At 36.2% G+C, this 21360-nt stretch overlaps 1 protein-coding gene across 3 annotated transcripts in view; it reads right to left on the bottom strand.

Annotated features, from left to right (window-relative positions):
* Window positions 1-21360, bottom strand: part of BRD10 (bromodomain containing 10) — a 103449-nt gene that overhangs the window by 50272 nt on the left and 31817 nt on the right. For all 3 annotated transcript variants that reach the window (XM_059924770.1, XM_059924771.1, XM_059924772.1), the window contains one exon: window positions 6-1423. In XM_059924770.1, the coding sequence (XP_059780753.1) occupies window positions 6-1423 (1418 nt within the window). The remainder of the gene's footprint in view (window positions 1-5; window positions 1424-21360) is intronic.

The following is a 21360-nucleotide window of genomic DNA, read 5'->3' as shown; positions in this document are numbered from 1 at the left end:
CTTACCAGATTTGTGCTTCTTGTGTTTTGCTTTCTTTTTGATGATCAATAACTTATTCTGGATCTCAGGTTTGTAAGACTTGAATGCAAGGGAATGAAGACCTTCACGCTTTCTTTGTAAGTTTTCATTCAAAACATCTTTCAATTTCTTTTTTTTCTTTTTCTTCTTTTTTGCCCTCATTTTAGTTACTTTGAGTTTCTTGTGGCTCTGCAGTGACTGTTCTAATAGAATATCCCTTACAACTTTGTGGCAGTTAATTTCTGGATGATCACTGTGACTTCCATTTACATGTATTTGGCAAGATTTCAGAGCATTTTCTTTTAAAGGACTGGGTTCAGGCTTTACTCTGGAAGCTTCACCATATTTTTCCTGATTTTCTATAAACCTTATTTCACCTGGACTGAGAGGCTCTCCAAAGTCAGTAACTTCCCCTGGGCTCCCTGGTTTCTCTAAATTTTCTTTACAACAATCAGTTATTTTCATTTCACAGGGCCTGCGAATTCTAATTTCACAGTTGGATTTCACTTCCATTTCAAAAGAGATGGCATGATTATCCAAGTTCATTTTAGCAGGGCAGCAAGTTGGATCAAAACTAATTTCCTGCTCTTTCCTGAAGGCAGAGGGCAGGCCTTCTCTACTACACCTATGTTCTCCATTACTTGCACTAACATAGTCACACTTCAATTTCTCCAGTTTAATCCGAGGTACTCTTTGTATTTTAATGGGTGGAACTGGAAATTCTGGGGCTTGAAAAGGTCTCTGTTTATAAATCCGTACATCTGCACCACAGAACTGTGGGAAATGTACATAAGCATTCTCCAAATAATCGTAACCAAGGATAACTTCCCTGCATTCATGAATAGGCTGTCCAAGTACAGCATCTTGAACTTCCTTTTGTGTTTCATACACAAAGTCACAAAGACCCTTAAGTAACCACACTTTTTGGTAGAAAGGTAGTTCATGAAAAGGTTTTTCTTCCAATGGATTAACTTCTCCAAGAACTTTAAAAAACTGAGGACACAACCCAAGTTTTTCAGCACAGTTATTGGGATTTTCAGTCTGCCCTACAGCCGTGTACCACTGCTGTACTTTCTGTCTCAGTGCTGCTTCCCAGGTTCTATAAGGCAAAGTAGGTCTTCGATGTAAGGTAGGTCTGCGATGGGGAGGACTTAATAGAGAAGTCATTATTTTAGATAGAAAGGCGTTACACTGAGGCATCAGAAGACAGCGTTCCAATTCATAAAAGACTATTTCTGGCAAATTTAGAATTTGCTGGGCTAAACAAAGGAAATGCCCGATTGCTGGAATTTCCCACATGGTCTCCATACAAGTTGGAGCTGCTTGAGCTAGAAGTTTTCTTTCCCATTCTTCTACTTCCTTTTGACTAGCTTCTTCTGCTTCTTTTCTTTCCTGCTCCCGAAGCCTAAAGAAAATTTAACAAATTATATTATTATTACTTAAAGTAGAGAATACCATAAAATACTAAATTTTAAGTATGTCATATTTATCTTCAGTCAACAAGGCAATTGGCTGTTCCAGTTTTCACTATCAGTACAAAGTGTCCCATTAGATGTACTATTGTGTTTTTTTTTTTCAGATGAAGAAATACACATATAACTTGATCCTGAGTTTTACTGATGGAGGATTATCACTAACATTGCCACTCAAAGTAAAACTGTTCAACTCACAATGTGTATCAACTTCAAAATAAATGAAAAACATTTTTAAAATGTTTACTACACAAAAGCGCAGTTCAGTGCTTTCTAGAAGTAATATGATGTCATGTAAGAGCTGTAAAGATGTTTACATCCTTTGACCCGATAATTCCACTCCTAAAAAGTTATTCTAAGAAGATAATTCAATTGAAGCAAAAAGTTACATGTTTGTCAGTGTTAACTGGAGTTCTGTATAAGAAAAATAAAAATATAAAGAAGTTGTATTACATAACTGGGAAATAAGCTGGCTATATTATATAGCCTTAAAATTAAAATTATGAATATCATGTATAAACACAAAAAATATCAGAACACAATATAGCACTTAGCAAACAACAGCAATAATGAAAATATGCAAATACTGAACAAGGAGATGACAGTATTCCAAAAATATGTGAATCCTATGTTGATGAGATTATAAGTGCTTTTTTCCCCTTAAAAATTTCTTTACAGGCACTGCTTTAAATTTTCTTAATTAAAAAAAATTAAATTAGATAAAAAGAAGTCTTTGTGATCTTGCATTAGGCAATGTGTTTTTAGATATGGCACCAAAAGCACAGCAACAAAAGAAAAAATAAAGTGGTCACCATCAAAGCTAAAAACTTTTGTGCTTTTAAAGGACATCATCAAGTGAAAAGACAACCATGGAATGGGAGAACATTTTTGCAAATCATGTATCTAATGAGAGATCTGTATCTAGAAAATAAAAGAACACTTATAACTCAATAATAAAAGGATAAAATAACCCAACTAAAAATGGACAAAGTATATATTTCTCCAAAGATGACATACAAATGAATAATAAGCACATGAAAAGATGCTCAACATCATTATCCGTTAGAGAAATGTAAATCAAAACCACAATATGATACCAATACATGAACTGGTATCTCTCTTACGATAATGATCTTGAGATGATTATCGTGAGAGAGATACTAACAGTTATTGGTAAAAATATGGAGAAACTGGAAACTTCATACACTATAAAGGATATAGCTACTTTCAAAGGCAGTCTAGCAGGTCCTCAGAAGGTTAAACATGTGACCCAGCGAACCTACTCCTAGGTATATGTCCAAGAGAAATGAAAATATAGGTCAACACAAAAACTTGTATATTAATGTTCATAGTACCATTACTCATAATAGTCAAAGAGTAGAAATACCAAATGTATTTGGTATTTGTATATTCATCAACTGCTGAATGGATAAATAGAAAGAAATCATAAAGATCAGATCAGAAATAAATGAAAAAGAAATTAAGGAAACGATAGCAAAGATCAATAAAACTAAAAGCTGGTGCTTTGAGAAGATAAACAAAATTGATAAACCATTAGCCAGACTCATCAAGAAAAAAAGGGAGAAGACTCAAATCAATCGAATTAGAACTGAAAAAGGAGAAGTAACAACTGACACTGCAGAAATACAAAGGATCACGAGAGATTACTACAAGCAACCATATGCCAATAAAATGGACAACCTGGAAAAAATGGACAAATTCTTAGAAATGCACAACCTTCAGAGACTGAACCAGGAAGAAATAGAAAATATGAACAGACCAATCACAAGCACTGAAATTGAGACTGTGATTAAAAATCTTCCAACAAACAAAAGCCCAGGACCAGATGGCTTCACAGGCAAATTCTATCAAACATTTAGAGAAGAGCTAACACCTATCCTTCTCAAACTCTTCCAAAATATAGCAGAGGGAGGAACACTCCCAAACTCATTCTACAAGGCCACCATCACCCTGATACCAAAACCAGACAAAGATGTCACAAAGGAAGAAAACTACAGACCAATATCACTGATGAAACGATGCAAAAATCCTCAACAAAATACTAGCAAACAGAATCCAACAGCACATTAAAAGGATCATACACCATGATCAAGTGGGGTTTATCCGAGGAATGCAAAGATTCTTCAATATATGCAAATCTATCAATGTGATACACCATATTAACAAATTGAAGGGGAAAAACCATATGATCATCTCAATAGATGCAAAGAAAGCTTTCAACAAAAGACCCCGAATAGCCAAAGCAATCTTGAGAAAGAAAAACGGGGCTGGAGGAATCGGGCTCCCTGACTTCATACTATACTACAAAGCTACAGTAATCAAAATGGTATGGTACTGGCACAAAAACAGAAATATAGATCAATGGAACAGTATAGAAAGCCCAGAGAGAAACCCATGCACATATGGTCACCTCATCTTTGATAAAGGGGGCAAGAATATACAGTGGAGAAAAGATAGCCTCTTCAATAAGTGGTGCTGGGAAAATTGGACAGCTACATGTAAAAGAATGAAATTAGAACACTCCCTAACACCATACACAAAAATAAACTCAAAATGGATTAAAGACCTAAATGTAAGGCCAGACACTATCAAACTCCTCGAGGAAAACATAGCCAGAACACTCTATGACATAAATCACAGCAAGATCCTTTTTGACCCACCTCCTAGAGAAATGGAAATAAAAACAAAAATAAACAAATGGGACCTAATGAAACTTAAAAGCTTTTGCACAGCAAAGGAAACCATAAACAAGATGAAAAGACAACCCTCAGAATGGGAGAAAATATTTACCAATGAAGCAACTGACAAAGGATTAATCTCCGAAACTTACAAGCAGCTCATGCAGCTCAATATCAAAAAAGCAAACAACCCAATCCAAAAATGGGCAGAAGACCTAAATAGACATTTCTCCAAAGAAGATATACAGATTGCCAACAAACACATGAAAGAATGCTCAACATCATTAATCATTAGAGAAATGCAAATCAAAACTACAATAAGGTATCATCTCACACCAGTCAGAATGGCCATCATCAAAAAATCTAGAAACAATAAATGCTGGAGAGGGTGTGGAGAAAAGGGAACCCTGTTGCACTGTTGGTGGGAATGGAAATTGATACAGCCACTATGGAGAACAGTATGGAGGCTCCTTAAAAAACTAAAAATAGAACTACCATATGACCCAGCAATCCCACTACTGGGCATATACCCTGAGAAAACCATAATTCAAAATGAGTCATGTACCACAATGTTCACTGTAGCTCTATTTACAATAGCCAGGACATGGAAGCAACCTAAGTGTCCATCATCGGATGAATGGATAAAGAAGATGTGGCACATATATATAGTGGAATATTACTCAGCCATAAAAAGAAACGAAATTGAGTTATTTGTAGTGAGGTGGATGGACCTAGAGTCTGTCATACAGAGTGAAGTAAGTCAGAAGGAGAAAAACAACTACTGTATGCTAACACATACATATGGAATCTAAAAAAAAAGGAAAAAAAATGGTCATGAAGAACCTAGAGCAAGACGGGAATAAAGACACAGACCTACTAGAGAATGGACTTGAGGATATGGGGAGTGGGAAGGGTAAGCTGGGATGAAGTGAGAGAGTGGCATGGACATACATACACTACCAAATGTAAAATAGATAGCTAGTGGGAAGCAGCCACATAGCACAGGGAGATCAGCTCGGTGCTCTGTGACCACCTAGACGGGTGGGATAGGGAGGGTGGGAGGGAGGGAGACGCAAGAGGGAAGAGATATGGGGACATATGTATATGTTTAACTGATTCACTTTGTTATAAAGCAGAAACCAACACAATTATAATTAATAATAATGTAAATAATGTAAAGCAATTATACTCCAATAAAGATGTTTAAAAAAACAAAAAGCATTTGACAAACTGCCAAAAAAAAAAAGTGGTAAATCTGTACAATGGAATATTATTTGGCAATTTAAAAAAATGAAGTGCTGATACATGTTACAACATGGATGAACCTTGAAACATGATACTAAGTGAAAGAAGTCACCCACAAGACCACATATTATATAATACCATTTATATAAAATGTCCCGAAATGAATAGAGACGGAAAGTAGATTAGAGGTTTCCTAGGACTGGGGAGGTCGGTGAAATGGGAAGTGACTTCATAGTCTTTTTTTTTTTTTTTTTTGGCTGCGCTGGATCTTAGTTGTGGCTTATGAACTCTTAGTTGCAGCACGTGGGATCTAGTTCCCTGACCAGGGATCGAACCCAGGCCCTCTGCTTTGGGAGGATGGAGTCTTAATCACTGGACCACCAGGCAAGTCCCATTAGTCTTTATTTTTGGTGTGATGAAACGTTCTAAAATTGACTACAGTGATGGTTGCACAACTCTGTGAGTATACTAAAAACAACTGGATTTTATATTTAAATAGGTAAACTCTATGGTATATGAATTATAGTTCAATAAAGCTGTATTTAAAGAAATAAAAGCATATAGGGTTTTGGGAGAGAAATTAAAATGCAACAACAAGGGGAAGAAAATATAATAACTTCTTTCTCTTGAATTTTCAAGAGTGAGAGCTCTTCCTCTAGAAAAGATGTATAAAAACATAAAGATGTGACTAATTCATGGACTCTAAATGAAAATCGAGGCACAGTGTCTGACACTGGCTATTCTTCTGTACTATCATATTGTAATCTGTTAAAACAAATACATAGTAAGAATACTATTTTAGCAATATTGGGACTTTCATTTTATAGAAGAAACTTATTTTTATATTTCTGGCTAAGAGGTCACACTATAACTACCTTGTTATTACAGATACAACAAATTATCTGATCAAGTAGTTCTGGTTCATTAAAAAAGTTAAAGAAACTATCATTTGTGATTTGGCATTTATGTATATTAATTACATTTAAATATCTAAACAATGCTAGAGATATTTGGTAAATTTTTTTTTTTTTTTCTAAAGTGCTTATAGTTTTGAGGAGTTGTAGCTTTTTACTGAATGGGGATGGTTGTGGGATGATAGAATCTGGCTTCCCCAGTACAAAGCTGGGACTCCAAAAGCCCACAAAATTAGCAGAAGGGTGTACTAGCAACAACAGTCCCTTCTCCTGGCCCCAACGAAGGGACTGAAAGGAAAACTGTCTTCACAAAAGGAGTGTTGGATGGAGAAAAAATAAAATCTCTTCTAAGAATTTGTAACTGTAAGCTGACTCATGTGGATTTACTGACCACATTCACATTTCCTGGGTGCTCAAAAAGTTTAATGTGGTCTCATGTCAAAATTGTTGTCAGGTACTTGAACAGAAAAAAATCAATTCTCTGAGGCAATGAACCTTATAACTAGATCTTAAGGAACTCCCACACTGATTCAGTAACAAGAAATGAGCTCACAGTCAAAAAAACCCAAAATATAAAAGGAAATAAGTTACTGTTGAGGGATAGGAAAAAAAGTACAACCCCCCCCAAAATCTATAGACACAGGTAATTTAGGAGGTGCAAAATACGTCTAGTGAAAAGAAACTGAAAACAAGGGCAAAGAGAAAGATTATTTTAAAATGCAAAGCAGTTTTGAAAAAGAACTAAGGAAAACTTCTAAATATGAAAAATACAGAAATCAAAAGAAAAAAAAAAGATTTACAGTTAACTCCTCAACAGAAATAATGGAAGTCAGCAGACAATGGAAATATCTTTAATGTACTTAAAAAAAACTATCGGGACTTCCCTGGTGGTGCAGTGGTTAGGAATCCGCCTGCCAATGCAGGGGATGTGGGTTCGAGTCCTGGTCTGGGAAAATCACACATGTCACAGAGCAACTAAGCCTGTGCACAACAACTACTGAGCCCACGTGCCACAACTACTAAAGCCTGTGTGCCTAGAGCCCGTTCTCCACAACAAAGACAAGCTACTGCAGTGAGAAGCCCGCACACCACAATGAAGAGTAGCCTCCTCTCGCCACAACTAGAGAAAGCCCGCGTGCAGCAATGAAGACTCAACGCAGCCAAAAATAAATAAATAAATTAATTAATTAATATTAAAAAAACCTATCAATGTAAATATCCATTTGCGGCCAAAATATCTTTCAAAAATGAAGACAAACATAAAGATATTTTCAAACAAAAACTCCATATTTGTGAAGAACAGAACCTCATCCAAAGGAAATGCTAAAGGATTTACTTCAAATGGAATAAAGGTCAGTGATCCTTAACTGATGATCAGAGATGGGAAAAGAGCAAAAAAGTGGTAATATACAGCTGCATCTATATAGACAGGGCATAAAAAAATGATAAAAATGTTTTGTGGAGTTTAAAAAGAAGACAAGATAGAATTAAAATACATTACAACAATAACAAATAAGCTGGGCAAGAAATGACTACATTTAGAAGTGTTCCAAGGTCCTTGTATTAATCAGGAAAATGGTAAAAATACTGATTAGGCTTTAATAAGTTAACTACGCATATGAAAGTTTCTAGGGTAGGTACTAAAATAACAGACTTTAAACATGCAAATGAGTAGAGATGGAAACATGGAAGGAAAAATATATAATAATTAAAAGTGGTGGGATGCATGTAACTAAAGCAGTACTTTGAGGGACATTTATAGTTAAGAATGTATATTTAGAAAAGAAGGAAAGTTGAAAATCAAACATATGTGTTCATTAAAAGAAAAAAAACTAGAAAAGAACAGCAAATCAAAGCCCCAAAGCTGAAAGACGGAAATAAAGAGCAGAAATCAATGAAATATAAAACAAATATACAATAGAAAAATCATTAAATTCCAAAGTTGGTTCTTTGGAAACATTATTAAAATTAATAAACCCTTGGCAATACTGATGAAGAAAACATACACACACAAAACCAATACCAGAAATGAAAATGTGCACATCCTGTAGATTCTACAGATATAGATGATATAAGGATATTATAAGAAACTTTATGCCAAGAGACAATTTAAATGAAACAGGCAAGTTTTTTGAAAAACACAAATTAACAAAAGTGACACAAGAAGAACAAAAATCTGAATAATCCTGTTATCTATTAAAGAAACTACACACTTCAAAATCTTTCCCACATATGGGACTTCCCTGGTGGTCCAGTGGTTAAGACTCTGAGCTTCCACTGCAGGGGGCACGGGTTTGATCCCTGGTCAGAGAACTAAGATCCCGCATGCCATGCAGTGTGGCACCCCCCCCAACAAAAAAACCCCCAAAATAACCAAAGAAAAAAAAACTTCTCTACATAGAAAAATCAGGGTCCTGAAGCCTTCACAAGAATTCATCTCGAAAATTTCAGTTAATGAAACAAAGTATAAAACAGGCATGTTAAAGAAGTAAAAGAGGGAGGACAGATTAAAGTCTAACAAACACCCAGTTGGCGCTCCAGAAATAAGAATACAGAAGAGGGGTAGGGGAGTGGTGATGATGGCAATATTTGAAGAGATAATGGCTGAGAATTTCCTAGAAATGATAAAGGACACAAATCCCCAATTCAAAAAGCCCAAGAAAGTAAATTAAGAGAACCACACTTGGGCATATCATAATAAAATAATAAAACATCAAAGACAAAAAAAATCTTACAAGCAGTCAGGGGGGAAAAAGACAGATTACATATACAACAATCACAAAAAGATTGAGAGATTTCTCAATAGCAACAAAATAAACCAGAAACAACTATCATTCATGGATGAGGATAAATTAAAGTCATTTTCATTTAGACAAAAAGCATAACTCATTCTAAGTAAAGTAAAAACTTCTAAAGTGTCTTCTGCTTCCACCCGATGAAGTAACAAGGAATCGTATTTACTCTCCTACCTGAACCAACCATAAAAATCCTGACAAAATAGATAAAACAACAGTCTGTAGAATCTAAACATCAAGCAAAGGACAGTGATCTCAGAGAGACGGGAAACAGAGAAGATGAGCCCAACAACTGTTGCAGTTTACTGCTTTGAGAGAATTTTCAGGCCATGATGCAGGAGGGGGAACCCAGGTAGAGCCTAGCAGACTCCCTGAGTTGAGAAGAAGTCAAGAATCCGGAGACACCAAGGCAGCTAAAGTCTATAGGACATAATACTAAAGAAGAGAGAGCTGCATAAAGTGAGAACAGCAAAGATGATAGAGTCCCCCTCAAATATTCAGAGCACTGACTAGTGTATGCATGTAAGGAAATAACCCAAAACTAGGTGGGGGGAAAACATCCAAAAGATTAGAAAATATAGTGTCTATTCCCAGAAGCCACACTGGAAAAACTCATAATTCATGGGATGTTGGATAGAATACTCAGCAAGGTCTTGCATTGGTAGTAGAGAATAATTAGCTCTAGACTGAGCACTGTTCTGGACCCAAGTAACAAATCATAAAAGACCCAAAATGACCAAACTGTTTCCAAGTAATTAACTGCATTCCAGAAAAAAAGCTCTAGGAGATTCACAGAAATATAAAAATATCCGGCACCCACCAAGATAAAACTCACAATGTTTGGCATCCAAACCAAAATACTAGGCATACAACAAAGCAGAAACACATGATCCATAATGAGGAGATAAAAATCAATCACTCAAAACTGACCCAGAAATGAAACAAATGTTAGGATTAGCAAATAAGGCCATTAAAGTAGTTATTGAAACTGTAATCTATATGGTCAAAAAGTTAAGTAGAGACATGGAAGATATAAAATAGACCCAAATTGAACTTTTAGAGATGAAAACTACAATGTCTGAGATGAAAATATACTGAATGGGACTAATGGCAAATTAGACATAGCAGAAGAAAAGATTAGTGAACTTGGAGACAGTAATAGAAACTATCCAAATTTCAAGATACAGAGAAAATACTTCTGTAGTATATACTTCAGGAAAACAATGATCACAGAAAGAAGTTCTAAGATGAAAGAAGAATTGAAGAACAAATCAATCGTGAATCATGTGGGTAAATAAACATTATACTACAAGAAAGAGTGACAATAATGTTTAGTTTGGCGAGTAAAAAATGAGATAGAGCTAAATTATTCATTGATCATATATAAGACAGATGAGGCAGAAAAGATCAAAATTAACAACAGAAATAGAGCATATAACTTCCAAGTGAGTGGAAACAGTTGTAAGTGAAATAAATCTCATCTTCCAAAGATGGATGTCAACAGATAATGCCAAACTGAAAAATCAAAAACTAGCAATATAAGCATGTATTTAGAAATGCGGAAATAATTACTAGAAAAAATGGCTAAAAAGTTAAAGGTAGATGTTTCTGAGTCATGAAATAGAAGATGAGTTGAAGTAAGGCTGTTGTCTTTAATTAGAAGCCTTAATACTACTATATAACTTTTAAACTACACAGCCAATGAAATAAAAAAAAATTCTTAAATCAACTTTTCAAAAAGAATATTAGCCAGGAGATATTAAAGAGCCAATACCAAAAAGATTTATGGATATTATATTTCTTACCTGTTAGATTTATGGATATTGTGTATTTTACCATGAAATTGAGTTTCTCTACACTTTATATATACTGAGAAGGGTAATCATTTCTTCAAAATTCTGTTGTTAACTAAAGAAAAGGTTTTCAAGTTATTTCTCATGAAATGTAACTCAGAGCTTGTTTAAAAGTTTGGTATAGAAAACTATCTGTTAGAATACCAACCAACAAAAAGTGCGTTCATTCAGTATGCTTGGCACGGAAACTGATTTTGGTCAACCCTGTCACAATCAATCATGCTCTGTTTCTTAGAGGTGAAAGAGTAATAACTAGTGCTCAGGGAAGAAAATGAAAGGAGAAGTTGGAGCAGACCAAGACACTTTTATGGACTTGGTTTTGACTAAAACAGTGCTAGCAACCTTTGGCCAATAAAGGCTAGAGATATGGCAATTTCAGGCACTATTTATTCAATTTATAGATGGGGACACTAAGGACATAGAAAGGCGATAAGATAACTTCCTTAGGCTTACCCAGTGATTAGCGTAAGAGCCAGCAATACAAACAGTTTGCCATTGGTGGGCCAAAGTTAGCACCAACTGGCTTACTCCTGGAAGAAGATTAGGCAATAACTCACATATTCTGTTGGCTCAGGTGCCTGGAAAGGCCATGACTTAGTTGGGGTATGATGCTGCCAAATGTGGACATTGCCTGAGCTACTCAAGGGCTGCTACTCACTCTTCTGTTCCCTATAAACTAAACCCTTCAGGGGAGAATGATGGATTCTAGCCTCAGACCATAAGTACTGAAGAGGCAGGAGAAAGAGAAACAAAGACTGGTCTGGTGTAGGCCAGTGTAACACAGAATAATCCTTCAGACCTAGAGCTGTGAGTCTCTGCCCCAATCCTCAGCAGTATGGTATATACAGAATGGGAGCTTGCCAAAGAGCTCTAGAGTTAATATCTATAATCTGCCAATTAAAAAAAACTTAAACACTTAAAATATAATTAAAACATTTAAAAAACACTGTATTACGAAATGCTGAAGAAAACCACACTCTGCTCACAAGGACAAATAAAAAAGAGCTTTCAAAGTTATTCTCAATTTAAAAATTTGTTCTGAAGTGCTGTACTAAAATCAGATAGAGTGCTACATGTTTCTAAAATGTTAGCTTGAAAAATTAAGCCTTCAGTATTGGGGCAATGCTATATGAATGCCTGAGGATAGTTATAAAAACCACATTCACTAATGAAAAAAAAAAGGTTATAGGAAAGTTAAGAGAGTAGATCCTAATAGTTCTCATTGCAAGGAGAAATTTTTTTTTTAATAAATTTATTTTATTTATTTATTTTTGGCTGTATTGGGTCTCCGTTGCTGCGCACAGGCTTTCTCTAGTTGCAGCGAGCAGGGGCTACTCTTCGTTGTGGTGTGTTTGCTTCTCATTGCAGTGGCTTCTCTTGTTGCGGAGCACAGACTCTAGGCGCGCGGGCTTCAGTAGCTGTGGCATGCGGGCTCAGTAGTTGTGGCGCACGGGCTTAGTTGCTCCTTGGCATGTGGGATCTTCCTGGACCAGGGATCGAATCCGTGTCCCCTGCATTGGCAGGCGGATTCTTAACCACTGAGCCACCAGGGAAGTCCCTCTTTTCTTTTTATTACATCTATATGAGATGGTCAGTATAATTAAATCTACTGTGGTAATCATTTCACAATATATGTAAGTCAAACCATCATGCTGTACATCGTAAACTTACACACTGATGTATATCAATCATTTCTCAATAAAACTGGAAGTAAAAGTAAACACCAACAAATGAACAAAAAAAGTGTCCCCCAATATTTTTTTTTTCCCGGACAAGTTCTCATTTTTCAGGTTGCTCCTTACTGGCTTCAAGAATGTTTACCTGCTACTATGTAAAATATGAACAGAAGCTGTGCCTAAGGTTATTTTGGTCAGGTATAACTTGGTAGGAACATCACTAACAAGTGAACAGCTTTACAAAAGAAAATTATGTTTTAAAGTATCCTAACTTTACTAGTTTTATAAACTTTATCGAATGCTTACCATGTGTGAGAATACAAAGAGGTGAAAGCATGGACCACACTCTTAAATAAGAGTTTACAATCTAGTAAGAAACATATACAGGAGCTGTAATCCAAAATAATCCATTAATTGAAAAAACAATACAACACAGTATGTAAACTGTTAGCATGAAAAAGGAAAGCATGACATTTATTTACATTTTCTAAAATGAGCAATATAAAATATTATATTTTAGGAAAACCAACCATTCATATTAAGTGTTCAGTCAAGCTTCTTACTTAGCTACCAACAACAGAATCTCTTCTAGCTAAAGTAGAGAAGGAATTAAGCTCTGTTAAGGGTAATAGAGCCAAACTTAATAGATAGGAAGATATGAATCCCAACCACACTTTGAGAGCTTCTCCAGGAAAAACTAGACTTCCACTACTACTTAGCATTTCTGATACTAGGAAGCTAGAACAACTAGAAGCTCCCACCACCACCTTTGCCAAAAGATTAACTTCCCTGCCCAAGACTGCCTCCTCATGTTGGTCCCAAGCAATTTCAAGTGAGAAGAGTATGACTGGTCACAGGCCTCTACCTTAGCTATGAGTGGGTATGAGAATATAAATTTTCTGGCATCTGCTTTGGGAAGTCAGGACTTATAACATGGGAAATTACCAAAATGTTGGGCAGCTGTTCAAAAATGCTGGGTGGTCACAAATGACAAATGTCTACTTCATTAAGTCACTGTTATTTTGTGTTATAGAGAATTTGAAAATAAATCACTTAATCATAAGTCATAGCTTTTAATTCACAAAAATGTAGAAAACATTTTTACTTTAACTCCGATGATTTCCAAATCAATAAAATACCAGTAAGTTTAGACAAACATGTGAAATGAGTATAAAAGCATGCACACTATTTCTAGTAATCCAAATAGTTTTGCAAAAAAAGAATGGTGAAGAGGTCCAATATTTTTAATATGGCTAGAGTAGACTTTAATGATTGAAACTGCTACCTAATCATGTCATATTCCAGAGTACCTGAAATTTACTTGAGAGCTAACTTCCAATTTTAACAATTTTATTTTTAAAATATTATCTAAAATGTATTATATATGTTCCTGCTTAATAAACAAAGTATATAAAATGTAATTTAATCTTTCCTTAATGGCTCAATGTCACCATTATAAACAAAATGCAGCGGTCATGAGTAGCTTAAAGACTATTCCAGCAACTACACTTTTTTTTTTTTTTTTTGGCTGCACCACGCAGATTGCAGGATCTTAGTTCCCTGACCAGGGATCGAACCCGGACCCCCTGCAGTGGAAGTGTGGAGTCCTAATCACTGGACCGCCAGGGAGTTCCCTCCAGCAACTACACATTAACCAGCCCTTTCACTCAATTTTCCCAGAACTTTGACTTGTAGTGTTGCTGTCTTCTAAATCAACAGTGCCTCTGTACACTAATCGGCCCCAAGATAGGCTGCTGCCCTAACAGCATTTACCTGAAGACGACCAGACTGACTACCAAGCCTTACTCAATGTTTATTCCTTTCTGTTCAACACATATCATCTGCCATCTCCTTTGCACTGGTTTCCAATGCATCCAGGTAAATAAAGATAGTAGTACAGGAATGCCAGGATTTTGGATTTTTGCAATCTGATTTAAGAAACCATGGTTTTTATGGCATATACTGTACAAAAAAGGGAGACTACCTACTGTATAAAAATTAAAATACAGAGTAGGGATTCCCTTCCTTTAATTGGAATAGATCACAAATCAGAGACCTAACTGTTGGACTTAAAAGATTTTTTTAAATAATTTACTTTTAGGTTTATGTCTGCCCAGATGGTCACCTAAAAATTATCAGATGCCCATCAGTTAACTGAAGTATTACCATATTATAATATGGACTAGAATTATTCAGCTTGCTGCCAACTTGAATTTCTGATATAAATAGTTGTTTAAAGCTAATTAGCAGGAGGAAAACTTTATTTTCTCACTTTTTTTTTTTTTTAAAGGGACGTGGTTATTTTAATTAATTAATTAATTTATTTTTGGCTGTGTTGGGTCTTTGTTTCTGTGTGAGGGCTTTCTCTAGTTGCGGCAAGCGGGGGCCACTCTTCATGGCGGTGCGCGGGCCTCTCACTATCGCGGCCTCTCTTGTTGCGGAGCACAGGCTCCAGACGCGCAGGCTCAGCAGTTGTGGCTCACGGGCCTAGCTGCTCTGCGGCATGTGGGATCCTCCCAGACCAGGGCTCGAACCCGTGTCCCCTGCATTAGCAGGCAGACTCTCAACCACTGCGCCACCAGGGAAGCCCCATTCTAGCTTTAATGTGAAAAACAGAATGGAAGGAGGGCAACTGTTTCACCAATTAAGAGAAGATTATAGTAGCCTAAGTGAGAGATTAAGGAACTGGATGGAGGCAGAGAAGATAGAGGGTAGCAGATTCAGGAGAGATTAGGAAATAAAACTGTCAACATTTGGGGATGAATTTGATTTGTGTATAAGGGAAAAAGGAAGATGTCCTGGATGAATCCTACGTTTCTAATTTAAATAATCTAATAGATACTGGTGTCATTCATAAAGATAGGGAGCACTACAGTGAGATCAAGTTTTAGGTGTAAGCATTATGCTTTCATAATTAATTTTTGATGTAATCAATTTGCAGAAGATATCTACAGCAAATATCTTTTGTTTGCCTGCAGATCTATTCTCTACCCTTCACTGTGTAGTTTAACTGTATCAGTAGGCAACGTCATAAACTAGCTTTCCTTAGGTTTAGTTGAGGGAGACCTGGCAAGGATCAGATAAAGACAGGAAAGTAGGGAAAAGTAGGGTAAAGTACTTATTCCCTTGGTTTCCTCCCTGTGAGGTTTTTGGTATTTGCCTAACATGCATGTGCTGTAAAAATAGTTAATAGGAAAATAACCTGAGATGATGGCTGTCTTGTTTAATGTCTTGTTAAATTTTCATGAACAATACAAGCATAATTGTTAAGAACTCATGTATTAAGTTCATATAAGTGGAATAAAAGTTTTACAAATGGACTTAAATAAAAGGGGGGGAGTTGTGTCCTTCAACAGAAGGTATTATCTCAATAGACTCTTCTTTGTAATCCTCGCATGGGCACCAGTAACTACACCCTCTTGCTCACCCTGGCTAACAGCCTCGTGTCTTAATGTTCAGCTATAATCCAATCTCTTTTGAAATAAACCCTCCTTGAATTTTCTCATTTTGAATGTGCCACCTGTTTCCTGATGGATGAGAGACAATGGTACTGTCAGTGATAGATACTACATCCAGAGAACATGTTAAGTATGAAATAAGGTCTCAAACTTAGAGAAGTTCGGCCAAGAGACATATATCTGAGTCTTATGTATATAGGTGGTATGGGAATGGATGAGATGACTTATGAAGAAAGTATAACATGAGAAAAGGATAGACTCTTGGATAAAAACTTGAACTGTGGCAACAGCTGGACAGTTAAGAACCAGAAAGAACTAATATATTGGACAATGATGGCACTTAAGACTGAGGCAGGGCTTCCCTGATGGCGCAGTGGTTAAGAATTTGCCTGCCAATGCAGGGGACATGGGCTCAAGCCCTGGTCCAGGAAGATCCCACGTGCCACGGAACAACTGAGCCTGCGCTCTAGAGCCCACGAGCCACAACTACTGAGCCCGCATGCTACAACTACTGAAGCCCGCGTGCCTAGAGCCTGTGCTCTGCAACAAGAGAAACCACCGCAATGAGAAGCCCGCACAGCAATGAAGAGTAGCCCCCGCTCGCTGCAACTACAGAAAGCCCGCGCACAGCAACGAAGACCCAACACAGCCAATAAATAAATAAATAAATAAATAAACTAATTAATTTTTAAAAACAAAACCAATAATGATGGTAACTACTTTATCAATAATGATAGTAACTACTTTATCAATATAACCTCCTCACAACAACTTTAAGAAGAACATATCAGTGTAGCAACACTCCAAAAAACGTTGAACTTGCCATGACCATAAGATTAAAAGCAGAACGAATATACAATTGAATCAAAAAGAATGAAGTACCCAGGAGGTGAAAGACCAAACAAAGCTGGAAGGACCATGCTCCCTGACTTCAAGTGATGCTACAAAGCCACAGTAATCAAAACAGTAGGGTACTGGCATAAAAACAGACACACAGATCAATGGAAAGGAAAAGAGAGCCCAGAAATAAACCCATGCATATACAGTCAATTAATTTATGACAAAGGAGCCAAGAATATACAATGGGGAAAGGACAATCTCTTCAATAAATGGTGTTGGGAAAACTGGACAGCTACATGCAAAAGAATGAAATTTGATGGCTCTCCTACAACATATACAACAATTAATTAACTCAAGTGGATCAAAGACTTGAACATAAGACCTTACACCATAAAGCTCCTAGAAGAAAAAGATAAGCAGTAAGCTCCTTGACATAGGTCTTGGTAAAGATTTTTGGAACCTGACAACAAAAGCAAAAGCAACAAAAGCTAAAATAACTACGTGTGACTGCATCATACTTAAAAGCTCTGTACAGCAAAGGAAGCCATCAACAAAATGAAAAGGCAACCTACTGAATAGGAGAAAATATTTGCAAATCATGAATCTGGTAAGAGGCTAATATCCAAAATATATAAAAAAACTCATACAATCCAATAGCAAAAAACAAACAATTTGATTAAAAAATGGACAGATCTGAATATACATTTTTCCAAAGACACACAGATGGCCTACAGGTATATGAAAAGATGCTCAACATCACTAATCATCAGGGAAATGCAAATCAAAACCACAATGAGATACCACCTCACACCTTCAGAATGACCATTATCAGAAAGACAAAAAATAACAAGTATTGGTGAGGATGTGGAGAAAAGGGAACCCTTGAGCGCTGCTGGGAATGTAAACTGGTGCAGCCACTATGGAAAACAGTATGACAGCTCCTCAAAAAATTAAAAATAGAACTACAATATAATCCAGCAATTCCAGCAATTCTGGGCATTTATCTGAAGAAAATAAAAATACTAACTTGAAAAGATATATGTACCCCCATGTTTACTGCAGCCTTATATACAACAGCCAAGATATAAAAACAATCTAAGTATCCATCAATGGATGAATGGACAAAGAAAATGTGGTATATATACACAATGGAATATTATTCAGCCACAAAACAGAAGGAAATATTGCCATTTGTGACAACGTGGATGGACCTCGAGGGCATTACACTAAGTGAAAAAAGTCAGACACAGAATGATAAAACTGTATGATCTCTCTTATATGTGGAATCTTAAAAAAAAAGAACAGATTGGTGGTTGCCAGAGGAGGAGGGTGGGAAGTGGGAAAAATGGGTTGAGTGGGTCAAAACATAAAGAAGAAAAATAAAATTAAAAACAAAGTAGAATGAACACATACACACACATCTATCTGTATCTCCATCCTTAAAGAAGACACACACATCAATGTTTACTGTAGCATTCTATAATAACAAAACACTAGAAATAATCCAAAATGTGCATCTTATCAGGTAAATGGATAAACTGTAATACAGTCAGATAATGTAATATTATATACTAGCACTTGAAATAAACTAGAATGAAATAATTCAACACAGTTAAATCTCAGATACATAATGTTGAGTGAAAACAGAAAGTTGACATTTATATAAAGGATTCTTCAACATACGCAAAACAATCAATGTGACACACCATATTAACAAACTGAGGAAGAAAAACATATGATCATCTCAATAGATGCAGAAAAAGCTTTTGACAAAATTCAACACCCATTTATGATAAAAACCCTCCAGAAAGTAGGCATAGAGGGAACTTACCTCAACATAATAAAGGTCATATATGACAAACCCACAGCCAACATCATCCTCAATGGTGAAAAACTGAAACCATTTCCACTAAGGTCAGGAACAAGACAAGGTTGCCCACTCTCACCACTATTATTCAACATTGTTTTGGAAGTTTTAGCCACAGCAATCAGAGAAGAAAAAGAAATAAAAGGAATCCAAATTGGAAAAGAAGAAGTAAAGCTGTCAATGTTTGCAGATGACATGATACTATACATAGAGAATCCTAAAGATGCTACCAGAAAACTACTAGAGCTAATCAATGAATTTGGTAAAGTAGCAGGATACAAAATTAATGCATAGAAATCTCTTGCATTCCTATACACTAATGATGAAAAATCTGGAAGAGAAATTAAGGAAACACTCCCATTTACCATTGCAACAAAAAGAATAAAATACCTAGGAATAAACCTGCCTAAGGAGACAAAAGACCTGTATGCAGAAAACTATAAGACACTGATGAAAGAAATTAAAGATGATACAAATAAATGGCGAGATATACCATGTTCTTGGATTGGAAGAATCAACATTGTGAAAATGACTATACTACCCAAAGCAATCTACAGATTCAGTGCAATCCCTATCAAACTACCAATGGCATTTTTCACAGAACTAGAACAAAAAAATTTCACAATTTGTCTGGAGACACAAAAGACCCCGAATAGCCAAAGCAATCTTGAGAAAGAAAAATGGAGCTGGAGGAATCAGGCTCCCTGACTTCAGACTATACTACAAAGCTACAGTAATCAAGACAGTATGGTACTGGCACAAAAACAGAAATATAGATCAATGGAACAGGATAGAAAGCCCAGCGATAAACCCACGCACATACGGTCACCTTATTTTTGATAAAGGAGGCAAGAATATACAATGGAGAAAAGACAGTCTCTTCAATAAATGGTGCTGGGAAAACTGGACAGCTACATGTAAAAGAATGAAATTAGAACACTCCCTAACACCATACACAAAAATAAACTCAAAATGGATTAAAGACCTAAATGTAAGGCCAGACACTATAAAACGCTTAGAGGAACACATAGGCAGAACACTCTATGACATAAATCACAGCAAGATCCTTTCTGACCCACGTCCTAGAGAAATGGAAATAAAAACAACAATAAACAAATGGGACCTAATGAAACTTAAAAGCTTTTGCACAGCAAAGGAAACCATAAACAAGATGAAAAGACAACCCTCAGAATGGGAGAAAATATTTGCCAATGAAGCAACTGACAAAGGATTAATCTCCAAAACTTACAAGCAGCTCATGCAGCTCAATATCAAAAAAACAAATAACCCAATCTAAAAATGGGTGGAAGACCTAAATAGACATTTCTCCAAAGAAGATATACAGATTGCCAACAAACACATGAAAGAATGCTCAACATCATTAATCATTAGAGAAATGCAAATCAAAACTACAATGAGATATCATCTCACACCAGTCAGAATGGTCATCATCAAAAATTCTACAAACAATAAATGCTGGAGAGGGTGTGGAGAAAAGGGAACCCTGTTGCACTGTTGGTGGGAATGGAAATTGATACAGCCACTATGGAGAACAGTATGGAGGTTCCTTAAAAAACTAAACATAGAACTACCATACGGCCCAGCAATCCCACTACTGGGCATATACCCTGAGAAAACCATAATTCAAAAAGAGTCATGTACCACAATGTTCACTGCAGCACTATTTACAATAGCCAGGACATGGAAGCAACCTAAGTGTCCATCGACAGATGAACGGATAAAGAAAATGTGGCACATATATACAATGGAATATTACTCAGCCATAAAAAAGAAACGAAATTGAGTTATTTGTAGTGAGGTGGATGGACCTAGAGTCTGTCATACAGAGTGAAGTAAGTCAGAAAGAGAAAAACAAATATCGTATGCTAACACATATATATGGAATCTAAAAAAAAAAAAAAGGTCATGAAGAACCTAGGGGCAGGACGGGAATAAAGACGCAGACGTACTAGAGGATGGACTTGAGGACATGGGGAGGGGGAAGGCTACGCTGAGACAAAGTGAGAGAGTGGCATGGACATGTATATACTACCAAATGTAAAACCAATAGCTACTGGGAAGCAGCTGCATAGCACAGGGAGATCAGCTCGGTGCTTTATGACCACCTAGAGAGGTGGGATGGGGAGGGTGGGAGGGAGGGAGACGCAAGAGGGAAGAGATATGGGGATATATGTATATGTATAGCTGATTCACTTTGTTATAAAGCAGAAACTAACACACCATTGTTACCAATTATACTCCAATAAAGATGTTAAAAAAAAAAAAAGAATGTTAAGAAACAGACCTGTATACACCTGAAACCATCACAACACTGTAAATCAATTAAAAAAAAAATCAAATGTATTTCTGTATGTTAGCAACAAAATATAACTGAATTTTAAAATGATTTACAATTGCATCAAAAGCATGAAATTTTCTCTTCCTCAAAAAACATTGAAAATGAAAAGGCAGGCCACGGACTGGGAGAAAATATCCACAACGCATATATATAGCTAACAAAGG

The sequence above is a fragment of the Balaenoptera ricei genome, chromosome 6, assembly GCF_028023285.1.
Source record: "Balaenoptera ricei isolate mBalRic1 chromosome 6, mBalRic1.hap2, whole genome shotgun sequence".
Taxonomy (NCBI): Eukaryota; Metazoa; Chordata; class Mammalia; order Artiodactyla; family Balaenopteridae; genus Balaenoptera; species Balaenoptera ricei.
The sequence above is the reverse complement of the archived record's forward strand: the minus strand, read 5'-3'. Positions and strand labels throughout refer to the sequence as shown.